General features: G+C 45.6%; 1 protein-coding gene across 5 annotated transcripts in view; it reads right to left on the bottom strand.

Annotated features, from left to right (window-relative positions):
* CARD11 (caspase recruitment domain family member 11) overlaps positions 1-17549 on the bottom strand; it is a 68277-nt gene that overhangs the window by 32343 nt on the left and 18385 nt on the right. For all 5 annotated transcript variants that reach the window (XM_043523868.1, XM_037911028.2, XM_037911027.2 and 2 more), the window contains exons 2-5: positions 3935-4147; positions 3133-3270; positions 1972-2297; positions 1281-1460 (exon numbers count right to left, since the gene is read on the bottom strand). In XM_043523868.1, the coding sequence (XP_043379803.1) occupies positions 1281-1460; positions 1972-2297; positions 3133-3270; positions 3935-4147 (857 nt within the window). The remainder of the gene's footprint in view (positions 1-1280; positions 1461-1971; positions 2298-3132; positions 3271-3934; positions 4148-17549) is intronic.

The raw sequence follows: 17549 nt of genomic DNA, 5'->3' as shown, positions 1-17549 counted from the left end.
AGGTTGGTATAAACACATCGCTCAGGGGTGTGAAAAATCCACACCCCTGAGTGACACAGTCAAACGGACCTAATGCCCGGTGTAAACTGCGCTAAATCAATGGGAGAATTCTCCCATCGACCTACCTCCTGGGAGATGGAGTGCCTACATAGCATAGGTCTATTTCAGGTGTCGATGATAAAGCTAGATTCTGATCCTAGTTAGAATCATAGAATTTCTGGGTTGGAAGGGACCTCAGGAGGTCATCTAGTCCAACCCCCTGCTCAAAGCAGGACCAATCCCCAATTTCTGCCCCAGATCCCTAAATGGCCCCCTCAAGGACTGAACTCACAACCCTGGGTTTAGCAGGCCAATGCTCAAACCATTGAGCTATCCCTCCCCCCCTACATAGCATAGGTAGCGTCTTCCCTGAAGCACTCTAGTGGCGTAGTGGTTTATGGGAAGGCAAGCCCTAAGGCTTCTTAGGCACTGCCAGAGAGGCTACAGCTGTGCTCTGGCATAAGAATGAGTTGAGAATCTTTAAAAGGTGTCATTCTAAAAAGGAAAGTCTGTTCCTGCAAGGTGCTGAGCACCCACATGTTGAGATAGATCCTGGGGTCTGGCCAAGCCCTGCTTAGCACATCACCTGAAAAGGAGGGCTAAAGTGGCTGTGCCCTCCTTTATGCCCTTCCCTTACCCCAAACCTGGAGCTGGCCACCCCCGGTGAAGCCCCCAGTGCAAGTTAGAGTAGTTTTCTGCAATAACCCACAAGGAGGTCGTCTCAGTAGCTTGTCCCTTCTGGAGAGCAGAAACATTCTGAACAGGCCTCCTTTCCCCAGTCAAATCCTTTACTCCAGCGTGGGTGATGACATAGGGCTGGCTATGCAGACCCTGCACCAGAAGAATTTAGGGGAGCTTGCTAAGGTGGTTTTGCATTGGTGAGGTTGGGCAAAACAACTCCAGCAGAGCCAGGATTTGGCTCACTGATTTCAATAGGAATTGAGAGGGCTCAGCACTTCATAGCAGACACTCAGCACCTTGCAGGATCCAGCCCTGTATTTGCATCTAGCTTTACTAGGTTAAGAATTCCTTTTGCTTGTGCATCTGTTTTATATGGGGTAATCTGCAGAAAGTTGGGGGCTGTGTAACTTTTTGGTCTTTGCAAACACGGTGATTGGGTTCATTGCAGTTTTGGGGGCACAGCTTCACCCCACATTTCCCACCAGTATAATGGGGGGGAGGGTGTACTGATTTCGAGGCAGAGAGTAAGAGGACAGGGTGTAATTCCTCCTCTGGTTTACCTGAATGATAGATTGTAACTCTTGGATTTTGGTCTTCATGATCTCATTCTCCCGCTCCAGTTCCAGAACCTGTTCCTTCTTGGGTCGGTTTTCAATGTCATTCTTCAGCTTCAGTGACTGATTCCTCTCCAGCTTGCATTCCTCCTCCATTTTATTCAACCGATGCTTCAGCTGGTCAATCTAAGACACCCCAGGAACAAATGAAAAGCAGAGAGAGGCACAGAAAAAAAAAGATTATCCAAAATACATCAAGCCTCTGGTATATGCTTCTCTAAATACACCCTCACCTCTAGCTGAGTGCATACAAAACATGGACTTCATGCTCTTGGGGTGGTTAATTCCCAACAGCTCAATACAGTGCTAGCACGGTATGTTGGAATCCTTGGATAATCCACCATGAAACTTTAGTGCATCCTTGGGTAACTGTCCCAATGTATTATTGATGCTGAAAAAACAATGTTTTTCCTTTCTCCATAGGCTGCGAAGTGCCACCCCTCACAGGGAATCTTACACCAATACACATCATCTCAGCTTAACATTTCATTATGCTGTGAGCCTCTAACCTGGATAAGCAAAGCAAGGATGAGTTCTACATACCTTTAGCATAACTGAAAATATCACTGAGCCAATTGTTACACTTCATCCTCCATCTGTGATTTAGACCCAAACCAATCCAGAGCATCTCTTTTACCTCTAACTGGAGGTCCCGGCTCCTCATCACAGCCATGTTCTTCTCTTCGCTCAGCTGGGCGTATCTCATGGCCAGGTTGTAGTTCTCATCCTTCACCTTGATCAGCTCGTCATTGTAGTTGTTCCTTTCCTCCTTCATCTTGTTGTATCTCTCCTGGAAGGTCAGTAACTCTATATTGTTCAGTTTCAGCTGCTTCCTGTCATCCTCCAGCTGGCGGGACTTGGCCAAGAGTTCACAGCGCTGCACATCCTTTGTCTTCACCTGCTGCTGTAGCTTAATGATTTCATTCATTAGGAAATGGGTGAGACCTTCATGTCCCTCTTCCACTGAAAAGAATGAAACAGCCCATCAGCTCCAAGGTCTTTTGCACTGCTCTAGAGCAGGTTAATAATGTGGGTTCAGGCAAAGTTGGAACAGCACAGGTGGGGAACAAACAAATGCACACACACAATACACACACAATGAAATAAACAGACACAGTCAAACTCACTAACAGACACACAAATACCAAACATAGACAGTACAATCATCCATATATGCACCCCATCATATATAGAGTCACTATACACACACACACACATACGTATATTTATAGTCATGCATGCACACGTTCAGAGTACACACAGACATCATATGCAACTGCATATGTACACTCAAACTCACCTAGTCAGTCTTCACACACATTCTAATACACAGGCATATATACTACAATGGTGAATACACACATATACATGCACCTGGTTTTGGACTTGGTGGAGCAGGTTCATGTGCACCCATTGGACCTGATTCTGATCTCAGTTATGCTGTTGCAAAGCCAGAGTACCTTTGTCTATTTCAACAGAGCTACCCCAGACTCACATCAGTGTAACTGAGATGAGATTCTGGTCCCTAATTTATTTCCGTGGGGCACCTTGTAATGACTACCATTCTAGAAATGGAGGCAGACTGGGTAGCACTCCTACTGAAGCTCTTCAGCTTCACTCCAGCTTTCACCAACAGCTTAGTCAATGCTAGGCCATACCAGACCAGAGAGTGAGAGGTGGGAATGAGCTACCACCCACCACTACGCCTCATTAACACTTCTCATCTGAAAAAAGAATCGGAGTCTTCTCTCATGCCTTGACTCCAGCCCTTATTTCCTCAGGGACTGATCCTACTCACCGACAATGGTAGAAAATCTCCGTGTGGGCTCCTTCCCCGTCACCAGTTTGTAGAGTTCAGGATAGTAAAACTCCAGGCTCTCTAAGAAAACTACATAGCCCCTTTGCCCCTTGGTATGAAGGATGTCCAGCAGTCGGCCTAGGGACAACCCAAAAATAGTGCAATGAGAAAGGACACAGGAGTATTGGGAACAGGATAATCAGATATTGTAACCCTGAGGCCAACCCCGTTTCAGATTGAACAGTCGCTGGCACATAAATACACTCCGGAAAAGCCAGTCTTGTCACACTGTACGCAGCTGATCTCATGAAGCTATGCCATGTATTCGCCATGTTTGTGCGGGCTGTTATTCTGAAGGAATGGGGTAGGGAAGGTAGTGTTTGGATTTGAGCCTTTGAAAGACAGTGGTATTCAACACAGCCCACGCTGTACAGTACTGAAATGCCAGAATGGCAACCTTTCCACAAAAAGTGATGCTCAAATCAAAGGGTTGCTGCTGACCAGCCCCGATTGGCAGAGATATCTGGGCACCTGGCATGGAAGTGGTTGCTGCCTATCATAACTGCAATGTACTGGCAAATGTAGGAATGAAAGCTTGGTGAGCGCCATTCTGTACAACACAGGCTTGGCCATAGTCACTATTACCAAACAGCTCTTCATTTTCGTGAACATCAGATTTTTCCCAAAAATCTAACTTAAAGGGAACAGAGACCCCTTCATAGATTTTAATTCAATGCTGGGGTCAGGTCAAACCCAACCAGGCAATGCAGCACACAGTCTTGGCTGTTCAGGAATGAATTACCTGCTCGGTTAATTTTGGAGAGCAGCATATGCGAGTTGAGCACCTCATCCTCATCTTGCTCGTCGATGACTTTACACTGACGCAGATACGGGGTCAACTTGGCTGGATTGATGTACCGGCTCAGCATGTGCCGATTGCACTCTACATTCTCCCACAGGGCTTCCTCCTCATCTTTCAGCATCTCTAGGCAGTCATCCATTTCTGGCTCGGCTCCTTAGCAAGGGAAACAAATCAGCACGGACTCAGGGGGGTTTCAGTCCTGTTTACCATTCTGAGCTGCCCTGTCACATACGATGAACTCGGCTGCACCTCTCAGGAATGCTGATATTGCCCTATATTAAAACTGTTTGTGCTGAAGTGCAACCTGTCTTCAGCTCATCTGAGAAGTGACAGCTTAGAGAGGTTCTAGCTAGACTCTGAATGACGGCATATTGCTCAAGTGATGCTTCTGCATCCCAGTGAACTCTATGATGGTCCCTAAACATCAGAGAATTCCTCCTCTGAATGGTTACTGTGCTGCAGGAAGTGTAATGGAAGAAAGGGGCCTGAATTTGCAGAGCTCAGCAGCCCAAAGACATGCAGTCACTAAAGTACTATGGGGCATTCACTCTCTTCCCGCCCCACGCAGGTTTAGCTCAGCTTTACAGATTTGAGCATGTACTCTTTCAGGTGTATGTGCAATGTGCAGGTACATGTGTAAGTGACTGCATCTGAATTTCCAAAAGTAGCTGTATGCATGGGCAGTACATGGGGGCTGTCTGTGAATCAGTGCATGGGCATGAATGTAAGTACCTGTGTGCGTACAGGTATCTGTGTGTGTGTGCATGAATGGGTTTAAATGTGTGTGACACCATCGGAGCATGAAAATGTTCTTGACTCATGCAAATGTGGTCACATAATATTTGACCTGTTGCTAAGCGGTCTCCTGCCAGCTTTTTCTCGGTGACCAGCTCATCTGGGGAGGTTACAGGGCAGGCAATGAGGTGAGAAAACATGTCGCGAAGTAAGTCAGCACACAGTAAAAGAAATCTCCCAGGAATCAGGTAGGAACGCTAGGTACTCTGAATTTTTATAATGCACTCTAAACTCAGCAATCAAGTCAGAGTTAGCCATTCTCGCTGGCTGGACTCAGCCTGTCTTCAAGATGTTAACAGCAGCCTCCCATTACTATATCACAGTAGTGCCTGAGAGAGCCCAACCCAGACTGCAGATCCACTTTACAAATACATAGGGAGAGATAGTTCCCCCCTGAGGAGCTTACAATCTAAACAGACAGGACAGACAAAGGCTGGAGGAGATGGGGAGCTGAGAGCACAGAGAGATTTAGTGACTTGCACAAGGGGCCGTCCACAAATTACATAACTCATTAGGGGTCCTTAATCTCTGTGTTTGTTCCAGCGTTCCAAGGGGGTGGGTGGATCTTAAAAAAAGTCACCAAAATGTGTTATGTAATTAATGGACAACCCCTAAGTTCACAGGGAGAAAGTCTGTAGCAGGAGCTGAACCCAGCTCTCCTGACTCCCAATACAGGGTTTCCAAGACCTTCCTTCCTAGCGATCTGTTTGAGAAAATAACTTTCTATGTGCATGGCCTACAATCAAGTGTAATAAGTGTGAAGAATGCTGCATATAGCAGATATATCATGTAAACACCACAACACCCTCAGATGGGGAAAGGAAAGGCAGAGACAGTCTCCTTAAAGCTCCTTCCAGAGGGCTCAGATCAAGGATGCGGTAACAGATTTTTGGATGGAACTAGGAGAAGGAAGTGCTCTGGCCCTACTGCAAGCAATCCCCAAAAAACCCTGTCGAGCCCTGAAATCCCACCAGGGACAAAAGGAGGTTAGGGGCTCTATCCAGGAGGTTTCCTTAAGCCAGATATTGAAGCTTTTAAAAGGATAGGTTTCAGAGTAGCAGCCATGTTAGTCTGTATTTGCAAAAAGAAAAGGAGTACTTGTGACACCTTAGAGACTAACAAATTTATTTGCTTATGCTCAAATAAATTTGTTCGTCTCTAAGATGCCACAAGTACTCCTTTTCTTTTTTAAAAGGATGTGATCGAACAACAATGTGCTGTTCTCCAGGTCTGAGAACAGAGTTCTGCTTTATGAGACTTTTCTTAGTAACTGACTTTTAATCAGTAACTAATTAGCTCAATAAACGATTTTCCTTGGGCCAGAAGAGTTCTCTTCAGTGTGTTATGACTTCCTCAGCCTCCAGTTTCAGGAACTGCAAAACTGCCTGGCAAACACTGGGAATCACTGGGCTGAGCCAGCCTTTAGGTCTATGAAGCCTGGGGCCGAAAGCGCCTTCTAATGTGGGGGAACTAGAAATTTGACACCTTGTCTACGTGAGAAAGATTTTTCTGAATATGGTTTACTGCTAGAACTAATGCAGAATAACATTATAACATTCAAAAACCAGTCAGAGAACACTTCAATCTCTTTGGTCACTCGATTACAGACCTAAAAGTGGCAATTCTTCAACAAAAAAACTTCAAAAACAGACTCCAGCTAGAGACTGCTACATTGGAATTAATTTGAAAACTGGATACAATTAACTTAGGCTTGAATAAAGACTGGGAGTGGATGGGTCATTACACAAAGTAAAACTATTTCCTCATGTTTATTCCCTCCTCCTTCCTCCCCCGCCCATCGTTCCTCAGACGTTCTTGTCAACTGCTGGAAATGGCCCACCTTGACTATCACTACAAAATGTCCCCCCCCACCGCTCTGCTGCTGGTAATAGCTCACCTTACCTGATCACTCTTGTTACAGTGCGTATGGTAACACCCATTGTTTCATGTTCTCTGTGTATATAAATCTCCCCACTGTATTTTCCACTGAATGCATCCGATGAAGTGAGCTGTAGCTCACGAAAGCTTATGCTCAAATAAATTTGTTAGTCTCTAAGGTGCCACAAGTACTCCTTTTCTTTTTACAGTAAGGGAGTATGCACACTGCTTTGTTGATGCTGTCTGTGGTCACTTGGGTGCTTTTGGCAGTTGTTACAGTGCCATCCAAGGCCTTCCTCCCCATGCTGGGGTTTGGTGGTGATCTCCCTTGCAAAAATCCAGTCCAGCTCCTCATACTATGGACAGGTAGCGGGCACATTACTGGAGGTCCCATTCTTGTCTCTTGCCAGAGCTCCTTTATTTTGTAGCAGCACTGGCCTGTGTCCCAGGACTACCCCTTCTCCTCCATTTGTTTCTCCTTGCATCTAGTGATGCTGTTCAGATGGGCCTGGATGATCTACTCTTGCCAGAAGGCAAGGAAGTCCAAAACTGCCAGATGGGAGCACGAGGAAGCACAGGGCATGGCTGCTATATTGGGTATGCGGCTCCAGGTGTGTGAACTCACCACAGGCAGGAATTGCAAAGGAATGCACTTGCCTGAGTGCCAGCATTTAAAAGAAAAGATGACATCCATTCAAAACAACCCCAGAACAGAAGAGGGCACACAAGAGGGCACACAATCCAGATGTGAAGCTATGCAGTTTCGACAGCAGTGGGAGGACTGCCTGAAGCGAAACAGTTAATCCAAACTACAGATGTGTTCACAGGAACATTACACTGAAAAAACTCATTCTGGAATAGTGGTATTTCACTTCCAAAGTAGAATAATAAGTGTGGGATACGATGCCAGAGAATTAAAACAGAAAAAAGTATGTGTGTGTAAGGTAGTTTATCCCCGCCCCCCCGCAAAAAACCCTAAAGTTATTCCATGCACACAAGGCCTAAGAGTATTGTAGCTTCCATTCTTTTAAAGCTAAATTTCTAGCCCTTTTCCTTGAGAGGATGGACCAAATGTGGGCCAAAGCTTGGAACTAAAGATCACAGGGCTAGTCTTTTGCATCCAAAAGCCCAATGCCCCAGAACCTTTGATTTTTGATAGGTTCCCAAAAAGCTCACAGCTGGGCCTTGAGGGGAGCAATATAAACTCTTCTCTGGAGTTCACAACACCCCAGAATCTCTTCTAACCTGCTCTTTGGAATCAGGAACTGTTACATTCTTTGCCAGTGCTCCCTTGGGACATCACTGAGGATCCCTCCATGAGATGATTCAGAGCGGAGTTCACTCAGCAATACCACTCTATTGCAGAAACGTTTTCATAGGAATTAAAAAAAACCCTCCATCAAGATCCCCCACATTTAGGAATATAAGGATTTCATTATAAAACAAAGATTTACTACACATGCACTAGCCATCAAAAACATCCAAGAGGCGTGGTCCTCCGTCTCCATACAAGAGCCTTTTTGCTTCTTTCTTTACAACTCCCACCTTTTGAAGTCCAGCATGACAAACATCCTTGACTCCTCTCAGAGCTGCTGCTTGGTCTATTACAGGGGGTATTAGTGAGTAAAATACAGCACCCTCGTCCCTTCAGGAGCTCAGGGTTTTGCTGTCGTGGGATTCCTTGGGTCCGATTCTGTTCTTATTTACAAGAGTGTGAGCCTAGAGTAACTCCATTGTCTTCCATAGAATTACTCCAGCTGTTCACTGGAAAAACTAAACGTGATTCTATGACAGCACCAAATGTCTATTTAACCTAATACTCTATAATGAATTAAATAATAGTGAGAGGCTGGAGCCTTGGTGCTCTGGTCAGGAAACAGAGGTCAACTGAAGGCCAATGAAAACTAACAAATTCACTGCATGAGTGGCTAAGCGTTTTAAATGGAGAAGAGACTTCCAGCAGCACACACTTCCTGCATGTCTGAAGTGCATTATTCCCTGCCTCTGCCCTTCCTTCTTCTGACACCTTTGCAGAGAAGCTGTTTTCACTTAAAATAAAAACCAATTAAAAATGACAGATTTCAATGTCCTTGAAATGTGTAACCATTTATTGCATCTGATCTTTATACGCATTCTCTAGCATCTGATTCCAGCACTTCTTGAGTTGTAACCTGACACCTTAGGAGACTATTAAATACCATGGAAACACTTTGGCATCCATCACAAATCACAGGTGCAAACACACAAACTTGGGCTGACTTGAACAGTGATTTGGCCATAAAGAAATAAGACTAACCACAGCAGTTGAGAAATTGCTCTCCCGCTGTTCCTTTCAGTGTTTAGTATACAAGATATTCTTTAACAGTTGGAGATCTTAATCCAATAATAACCTCCAGCTAGCCATAACTATTTTAAAGGTCTTCGTGGATTCAGAAGAATAAAAAAGAGAATCCCTTTTTACATTAAAAGAAGCATTCTCTTCCCCTCTCTCTTTCTCTCTCAGCCTTCTCCTGGCTGTTTCACACAAACGCACCTTCCTATGTGTTTGCTATTTTTTTCTTTTTGTTATATTTTTTGACTGAACAAATCACCTCACAGTTAAAGCTCTTCTCTGGTCTCTCTCAGCCTTCACTCTTTCACATGCCAGGGACTGCTCTCCACTGATCAAGGGGAAAAAACCACCCAGGCTTCAGAGCCAGGGTTCCATAAAGCACTCATCTCCAGGTCAGATCTAAAGCTTCATTTTTAGACAGATAAAATGCTTGGGGTTTAATTCTTATTCTAACAACAGCCAGTGAATGAGTTTAGCTTTGAATCCTGGGGTTTCTTAGTTAGGCGGAAGTCCAAAGGCAGGACAGGCAAGGAGTTTCCCTTAAAAGCAACAAGAACAGCATGGGAAAAATGCTGGGGATGGAGGAGTTGTTGTTCTGCAATTCAAGCGAGCATCGCTAAAACACTGTTGTGAAAAAGCTCCCATGGCCAGACTTCTATTCAACACAGCAGCGTTCACCATGATGGTGCAGAAGTTAATCCCTCTAGCCCCTTAATTGTTTCCATTACTTTGATCTGAATTCTTGCCACTCTATCAGTCCTGAGGTGACCAGAACCAAACCCTGCTCTCTAGAACTGAGTGGGAGCACAGTGTTCAGCTATCTCTGTGGGTCACTTGGTTGCTCCTTCGTGAGATATGAAAAAACACAGGGTGCCGTGCAAGTGAGGAGGAGGAGGAAGTTTATTCTGGAAGTGGTGAATTATCTGGGTCTCCTGGACTTCCGCATTTTGTTCACAGATGTTCATAGTGTGGTGGCAGTTAAAAAGAAACCACAACACAGAAAATTCTCATGTTAACTTCACATTAATATACAAACGGGGTGGGGGTGGGGAGAGAGTGGGTTAGTGTTTGATGCTAAATAGTTGAAATAAAAGCAAGGTCTTAAATAATATTTATAAAAAAGAAAAGGGTTATATAAGAAAGATAACATTTTAAAGCTGGAACCTGCAAGCTGTGTGCCTATTATCATCAGCAACACTTTGTGTGTATGTTTTAGCTCATTCTCTTCCTTTGTATGTTTCTTTGGCACACAAGGGACAGGAAGTGCCCTCCTAGCATGTGTCTGCAGAGCACCTAATACAATAAATCATAACTAAGGCTGCGAGTTTGTCACGGAGGTCACAGAAGTCACAGATTCCATGACTTTCCAGGACCTCCGTGACTTCTGCAGCGGCCAGTGCGACTGGCCCATGGGGCCACCTGAGCAGCTCAGGCAGCCCCTGGGTCAGCCGCAATGGCTGCTGCTGGGGCAGTCTCAGGTCACCGTGCCTCTCTCCCCGAGCAGCAGGAGTTTGGAGGTGTGTGTGGGGGGGGGGGGGGGGGGGGGGGGGGCTCAGGGCTGGGGGTTGGGGCACGGGAGAGGGTGAGGGCTCTGGGTGGCGCTTACTTTGTCGGGGGGGGGGGGCTCCCCAGAAGTGGCTGGTATGTCTGGCTCCTAGGCAGAGGCGCAGCCAGGGGGCTCTGTGCACTGCCCCTCCCTCCCAGCACAACTCCTGCAGCTCCCATTGGCGGCCAATGCAGTTCATGGCCAGTGGGAGCTGGGGAGCTGGTGCTCGGGATGGCAGCAGCATGCGGAGCTGGCTGGCCATGCCTAAACCTAGGAGCTGAGGGACAGGGTTGTCGCTGCTTCTGGGGATGCATGAAGCCAGGTAGGGAGCCTGCCAGCCCCACCAACCCCCCAGCACCAGCGGGGGTCCTGGGCTGCACGCCACTGCCGCCCTCCCCCCCAGCACCCGCGGCATCCCAGTCTGCCCCCCCAGCACCCGCAGCACCCCATGTCTGCCTTCCCCAGCACCCGCGGTGCCCCCCGGCTTCCCCCCCTCAAATACCCATGGCACCCTTGGTCTGCCCCCCACCTCAAGATTTTGTCTGGGGTATATAGCAAAAGTCATGGACAGGTCACAGGCCATGAATTTTTGTTTACTGCCCGTGACCTGTCCGTGACTTTTACTAAAAATACCCTTGACAAAAACATAGCCTTAATCATAATAATAATGACAGCAGAGAGCTTTTTTCATAAGCCCTCTCTTTGGATAGATGCAGCTTTGCAGTATCAGAGCAACATACAACAACAACAAAACACAATAAAAAGAGAAGGATTTAGTGCTATTTTTTCTCCCAAAGGAAAATCAGAAATGTGAAATGTGATAGGGAAATCACTTCTTTTTTCTTAAAGAACCAGGAAAAGTGTTTTTTGTCTTGACTCTGCCACTAGTTTTTCATATAGCCTTGGGTAGGTCATTGAAGGCCAAATGTTCAAAAGTGGCCTCTGAATTGCAGGTGCTGAACTTTAGACAACCACAGTCTAGTTTCAGAGGTTCTGAGCACCCACCACTCTCACTGATTCCGGCTGGAGTTCTGGGTGTTCTGCACTACTGAAAATCAGGCCCCTTTTATTTAGATGCATAAATATGGATTTAGATACCTAACTCTGGGCACCACATTTGAAAAGTTTGTCCAGACAGGTGTCTAAATTTGGATACCCTAAAGGAGGAGAACCTAAAATCAGAGCCTGCTTTTGAAAATTTGAACCTTAGTCCTGGTCTACACTCATGGGGCAGGGGGCGGATCGATCTAAGTTACGCAACTTCAGCTACGTGAATAACGTAGCTGAAGTCAACATACTTAGATCGACTTACCGCGGTGTCTTCACTGCGGTGAGTCGACTGCTGCCACTCCCCCGTCGACTCTGCCTGCGCCTCGCACGGCAGTGGAGTACAGGAGTCGACGGGAGAGCGCTCAGGGGTCGATTTATCGCGTCTAGACTAGACATACCCTTAGTCTCCTTGTGTTGCAGTGTCCCCATCTGAAAATGAGGATAGCAATAAATACCAACATCACAAGGCAGGATTCATTAGTAACTCCAAAGCACTTTGAAATCCCAGGATGGTAGGTATTCGGGAAGTATTATTTATTATTACTACAGTATTATTACTTCAGATTCTGAAACCCTCAAAGTATCTCTAGGAGGCTGAGAGCATTGCTGGATAATCAGGGTTGAAAATAGCTATGTTTCTGCTTTACGTAGTTTGGGTGGACACTGAAACAACCACTGCTATCAGCACTCGCTTTCTCTGTCTATAAGAGAGTCAACCAGCTTGCTAAATGCCCCAAGGTCAGCAAAATGTAGAAGATATAAAATGATGGACCCATAAAAAATAGAATAGAAAGTTTTAAACACAATATAGTTTTCCATTAGCATAAATACCTTCTATCCACTTCTCTTACTGAGTCAGGTTTCTTGTTACAAATAACTTACAGAGGGAAAGAGACCATTACTAGATTTGCAGGGAATCAGTGAGGTAAAGCTGGGTCCTTGTCATAAGGCATGCCCTCATCCCAATCAGGAGAAGGCTAACAAGCTTCTCTGGGCTCAAATGGTACCAAATTGGCATATCTGCAAAGCGTGTTCCAGCTAAAGGAAGCAAGCTTAAAAAAGAAAGCTTGTCACAGGAAGAAGCAGCAACCAGGAGGAAAGCTGGTGTGTCTCAGAAGTAGTTGACTCTTGCAACAGAGCAGCTGAGAGGGAAACAGCTGACAAACCTCTGCTGCCTACAAGGACTTACTAGTCCCAGGACAACCTGATCACTGCAGGGCAGGGGTTGAAGATAAACCCTGACCCACGTCCATCTGTGCCAGACTGACATACAAATCAGACCTCTATAATGGAACTCAGAGGCTGAATGTCCCCTTAAGCAGGAGATCCCCATAGCGCCATAGAGTTTGGAGTAAAGTTCCCAAATGGGGAAAGGACTCTGGAAGTGAAAGAGACTCAAACTGCCTGAGTGTGACCCAAAGGAGAGGCTCAGCCTATCACAGTCGTCACTGAGGACAGTTGAGACGCACGCTCATACATCACTCGATTTCACTCCCAGTTCACAAGAGAGTTACCCGTTATTCAGTTTCCCTCTGGGTCCACAGGGAACCAACTATCATTTTCAGTACACATCAGAGAAGCGAGGGAGGGACAATCCAAATCAAACACCTACACTGTGGTTCAGAATGCTCTAGAAGCAAACCCAACTCACTGCTGGCAAAAGGAGAGAGAAAGAATTCCTCTTCACTTTTCATATTTATCACTTCCTCAAGAGATTCAGACCTAGAAGAATAAAAAGGAGAAATCTACAAAGTTGTCCCTATATTCATGTTTATGTCCTTATGAAATATTAAACGCGTGGAATAAATCCCAGGAGATTAGTTCCTAGTCAGGAGTTGTAAACAGGAGAGAACAACTGGAATGAACCTCAGAAGAGTTCTACTTTCCCAACTAATAAGAGAACCACATAAAACTCCTTTCCACCAAAAGTTAAAGAATCATGCAGGGATGAAGCAAGGATCAATTATTATTGTTACTGCATAGTGCTCAGAAGTGGCTTTGCACTTTACAGTCTAGAAAAGATGACACACATCGAAGACAGAATGCTGGCAATTGTTCCACATGCCAGGATAATCTTGCTTAATATCTGAACCATACACACTCTTGCTTATTCCATTTAGTTTTACTTGAGGTTGCATGGGGATTCCCATCCCTAGCTTTAATCTATTTTGTGGAAGGGCAAATTGCTCCTTTACTGAGAATGCTGGTTTGTCCTATAAGATGTTGCTGTGGAGGTCATGTGTTCTCCTAATCAGTGCAATAATATTTAGTATGTCCCTGCAGTGACTTCAGTCCAGTACAAGATTAAGATTCATGTTTTCTGCAGTTCTCTCCATCTGGTAAGATATCTGTGGTCCAGGGCAAACCTACTGTATATTCCTCAAGTCTGTTAGCGCTAGCCCTTCAGAGTTCTTATCAAGTTCTCATACAGGAAGGAAAATGACTAATTTTGTCTGAATAGCAAAACCCACAACAGATTGTAATAGCCCAGACAGGCAGCATCCAATCAGATTCGCCTGCACAACATCCATTACCAATAATAAAAACACAGAAAATGGAAAAAACCCTCCTTCGCAAACAGCGGGGTAGCTACTCTTAGGCTTTTTTGTCACCCTTTCTGTGTGTATTCTCTTCTATGCAGGTATTTCTATCCCACCCACCACCATAGCATCTGAGCACTAGTTGTGTGAGGAATCATTCTGAAAAGCATCTGTGAGTGACTTAGGAGTCTACATCCCATTTTGAACATTGTGAGGCTACGCCTGCACTTAAAATGCTACACCAGCATAGCCGCAGCTGTGCCACTGTAGTGCCTCAGGGCACACACTCCCTACAGTGCCGAGAGGGGTTCTCCCATTACTGTAGTTAATCCACCTCCCAGAGAGGTGGCTAGGCTGTAGCTCGCAGTAGCTAGGCTGACAGAAGAGTTCTTCCATTGACCGAGTACTGTCTTTACACCAGGATTAGGTCTGTGGATTTTTCACACCCTGAGACATAGCTATGCCAATGTAAATTTTCAGTGGAGACCAGCCCTAAGACAATGAGACTTGGGCTCCTAAGAGTCTAAGTCATTTTTGAAAATGGGATTTAACTTAGACTCTTCTGAAAGCGTTACCCATGGCATTTCCCAATACATACTAAGAGAAAAAGGAATGATTAAACCTGTGATCTGGACAGACAACTTGACAAGTAGGACTTGTGGCACCTTAGAGACTAACAAATTTATTTGAGCATGAGCTTTTGTGAGCTACAGTTCACTTCATTGGATCACCCATTGTTTCATGTTCTCTGTGTATATAAATCTCCCCACTGTATTTTCCACTGAATGCATCCGATGAAGTGAGCTGTAGCTCACAAAAGCTTATGCTCAAATAAATTTGTTAGTCTCTAAGGTGCCACAAGTACTCCTTTTCTTTTTGTGAATACAGACTAACACGGCTGCTACTCTGAAACTTGACAAGTGTTACTCCTGGGGGAATTCTGCGCCACTGCACAATGCAGAATTTTGCAGAAATTAACGTTGTGCACACAGAATTTCCTTTTTCCCCCAACAGAAATGGGCTGCAGAGATGCTCGCTGCCACTAGGGCAAGTGCAGAGCCCAGCTCGCAAATAGAAGACAAGGCCGGGGGAACTGGAGGGTTCCCAGCAGCTGCAGTTTCCAGCACACCCTGAAGGAAGGAGGGGGCAGTGCGCAGGAATCTCCATGCAAGCCCGGGACCCAGCATCAGGCTGTTTCTCCCTCTGGATCCCTGGCCTCTCGGGGGGGGGGGGTGTGGGGGGTAAAGGATAAGAGTGTCTGGGCTGGGGGGGCCATGAGTGCTGTGAGTGTCTGGGCTGGGAGGGCCATGGCTGGGCTCTAGAGGGGAGAGAGTGTGAGTGTCTGGCCCCCCGGCTGGGCTCTGTGGGGGAGGGAGCAGAGAAAAAGGAACTGGGTTGTTGTAGGGTTTCTTTAACTCTCTACTCCTGGCGGAATTTTTGTGAGTGTCTGTATTGTTACAAACATACTTGCTGACAGGTATTTTGAAATAAATTACCAAAATAACTGAAACTGGTGTGATTATATAGTGAAATTTTGACAAATAAAATTTGCAGAATTTTGAAGAATTTTAAAATCTTGTGCGCAGAATTTTTAAGGTGCAGTATTCCCCAGGAGTGTCTGAAGAAGGAAAGGTGAGAGAGAGGGGAATGCAGACAGAGACAAAGAGGAGACACAAGAGAGATGGGGATGAAAGTAAGAAGGGTTGTAGTAAAAATGGAGAGAGGTGAGAAGCAATTGGGGAGATACAGGGAGTGTAAGATTGGGAGGTCCGGAGACAGACCTTGGCATGCTAAAGATTAGGGTTAGTTCAGAGCATGCAAATCAAGCTAATGGCACAATAATTTTAATAATTTACCATAGGAATTTACTTCGTGCATTTAAAAGGATTTGAGAAGCAGCAAGCAGAGAGACGAAAGCTTGACACTTAGTAAGTACATTAATTTACACATCCTCCATGCTACTGTGCATGATGATGAGGACAACGACAATGAGGATGATAGTGTAATACAAACATGTTTAAAAACTGGAATTTTTTTGTTTGAATGCAGCATTTAGCTGCTGACACAGACACTCTCTTTTTACTTGTGTGTGGGAAAAGCAGAGGTATAAAAAGAGGCTGTTGTCCTTGGGTAGTACATGGCTCATGAGATACTTGATCTAGGGAAAGGTGTTGAGATTGCGGAAAGCCCGTTGCCAGGCTTCACACTTGTTTTTCGTGGTGGTGAACAGTCTGCTTTTACAACTGGGATCTGGACTCCAACGAGGCTAAGAGGAGGAAGAGTTACGAGTTAAGAGGAAGAGGAGGACAAGATGCTAGGTAGAGGAAGATCAATTCGCCAGCCTTTCAACTCAGGAGATCTGGGTTCAAAATTCACTTTGGCCACCAGTGCAAATGAGTCTGGTGATTTTAGCTTAGGTCTTATTGTTAAGGCTAAGATTTTGTCACACATATTTTTAGTAAAAATCACGGACAGGTCACGGGCAATAAAGAAAAATTCATGGAAACCTGTGACCTACCTGTGACTTTTACTAAAAATATGCATGACAAAATGGGGAGCTGTGGGGTCCCCACACCATCCCAGAGGGCCCCAGCTTGGAGCTGTGGGGTCACCCCACTTCCCATGGCTCCCAGCTTGGGGCACCTCAGCAGCTTGCGGTGACTTGGAGCTCCAGGGCACCCCCACCGCCCGTGGGGAGCTGCGTGGCACCCGCCCGCGATGGCTGGGAGCTCCCGGGGGCCTTGCCACCCGTTGTTTGCCAGGGACTACGGGGCACCCCCACCGCCCACAGCAGCTGGCTACGGGGGCTGGGGGAGGAGGGAACCCTGCAGCTCCCAGTTGCCGCGGGCTCAAGTCACGGAGGTCTCTGGAAGTCATTAATTCCGTGACTTCTGTGACAAAATTGTAACCCTACTTATTGTATATATTTGTGTGTGTGTTCGTCTCCATCATAAACTAGCACATAACTCTGGTACAGTGAGCCTTGGCTCATGATTAAGTTGAATTGACAGAGCTGTGTGGGAACTAAGGTTGGGACAGAGATTTATTCCCACATTAGCAAAAGCTCCCACTGCCCTTGCGTGCATTATAGCCAGTTTTCACCAGTGCTATTAGCATCTCCCTTTTATGAGTACAAATAGATAAATATTAAGAGAGAAAGAAATGTAATTGTACCATATACAATTATCATAGGTGTTATTTACTTAAGTTTTGGCTTATTGTAAACCCATATGTTACCTGGGTTAGAACATGCATCCACAAAATTCAAACTTGCAATGTTTCTCTCATCCAGTGAGGTCAATGGGATTCTTGTTGAAAGTACAGTATTCTGTCATTTCCAAACAACCAATTCATGACATGGAATGTCTGAGAGTCAGGACCAGATTGTCTCATTTTCCAGGAAGTGTCCAAATT

Source organism: Chelonia mydas, chromosome 10, assembly GCF_015237465.2.
Source record: "Chelonia mydas isolate rCheMyd1 chromosome 10, rCheMyd1.pri.v2, whole genome shotgun sequence".
NCBI lineage: Eukaryota > Metazoa > Chordata > Testudines > Cheloniidae > Chelonia > Chelonia mydas.
Note: the sequence above shows the minus strand (reverse complement) of the source record. Positions and strands in the feature narration are given on the sequence as shown.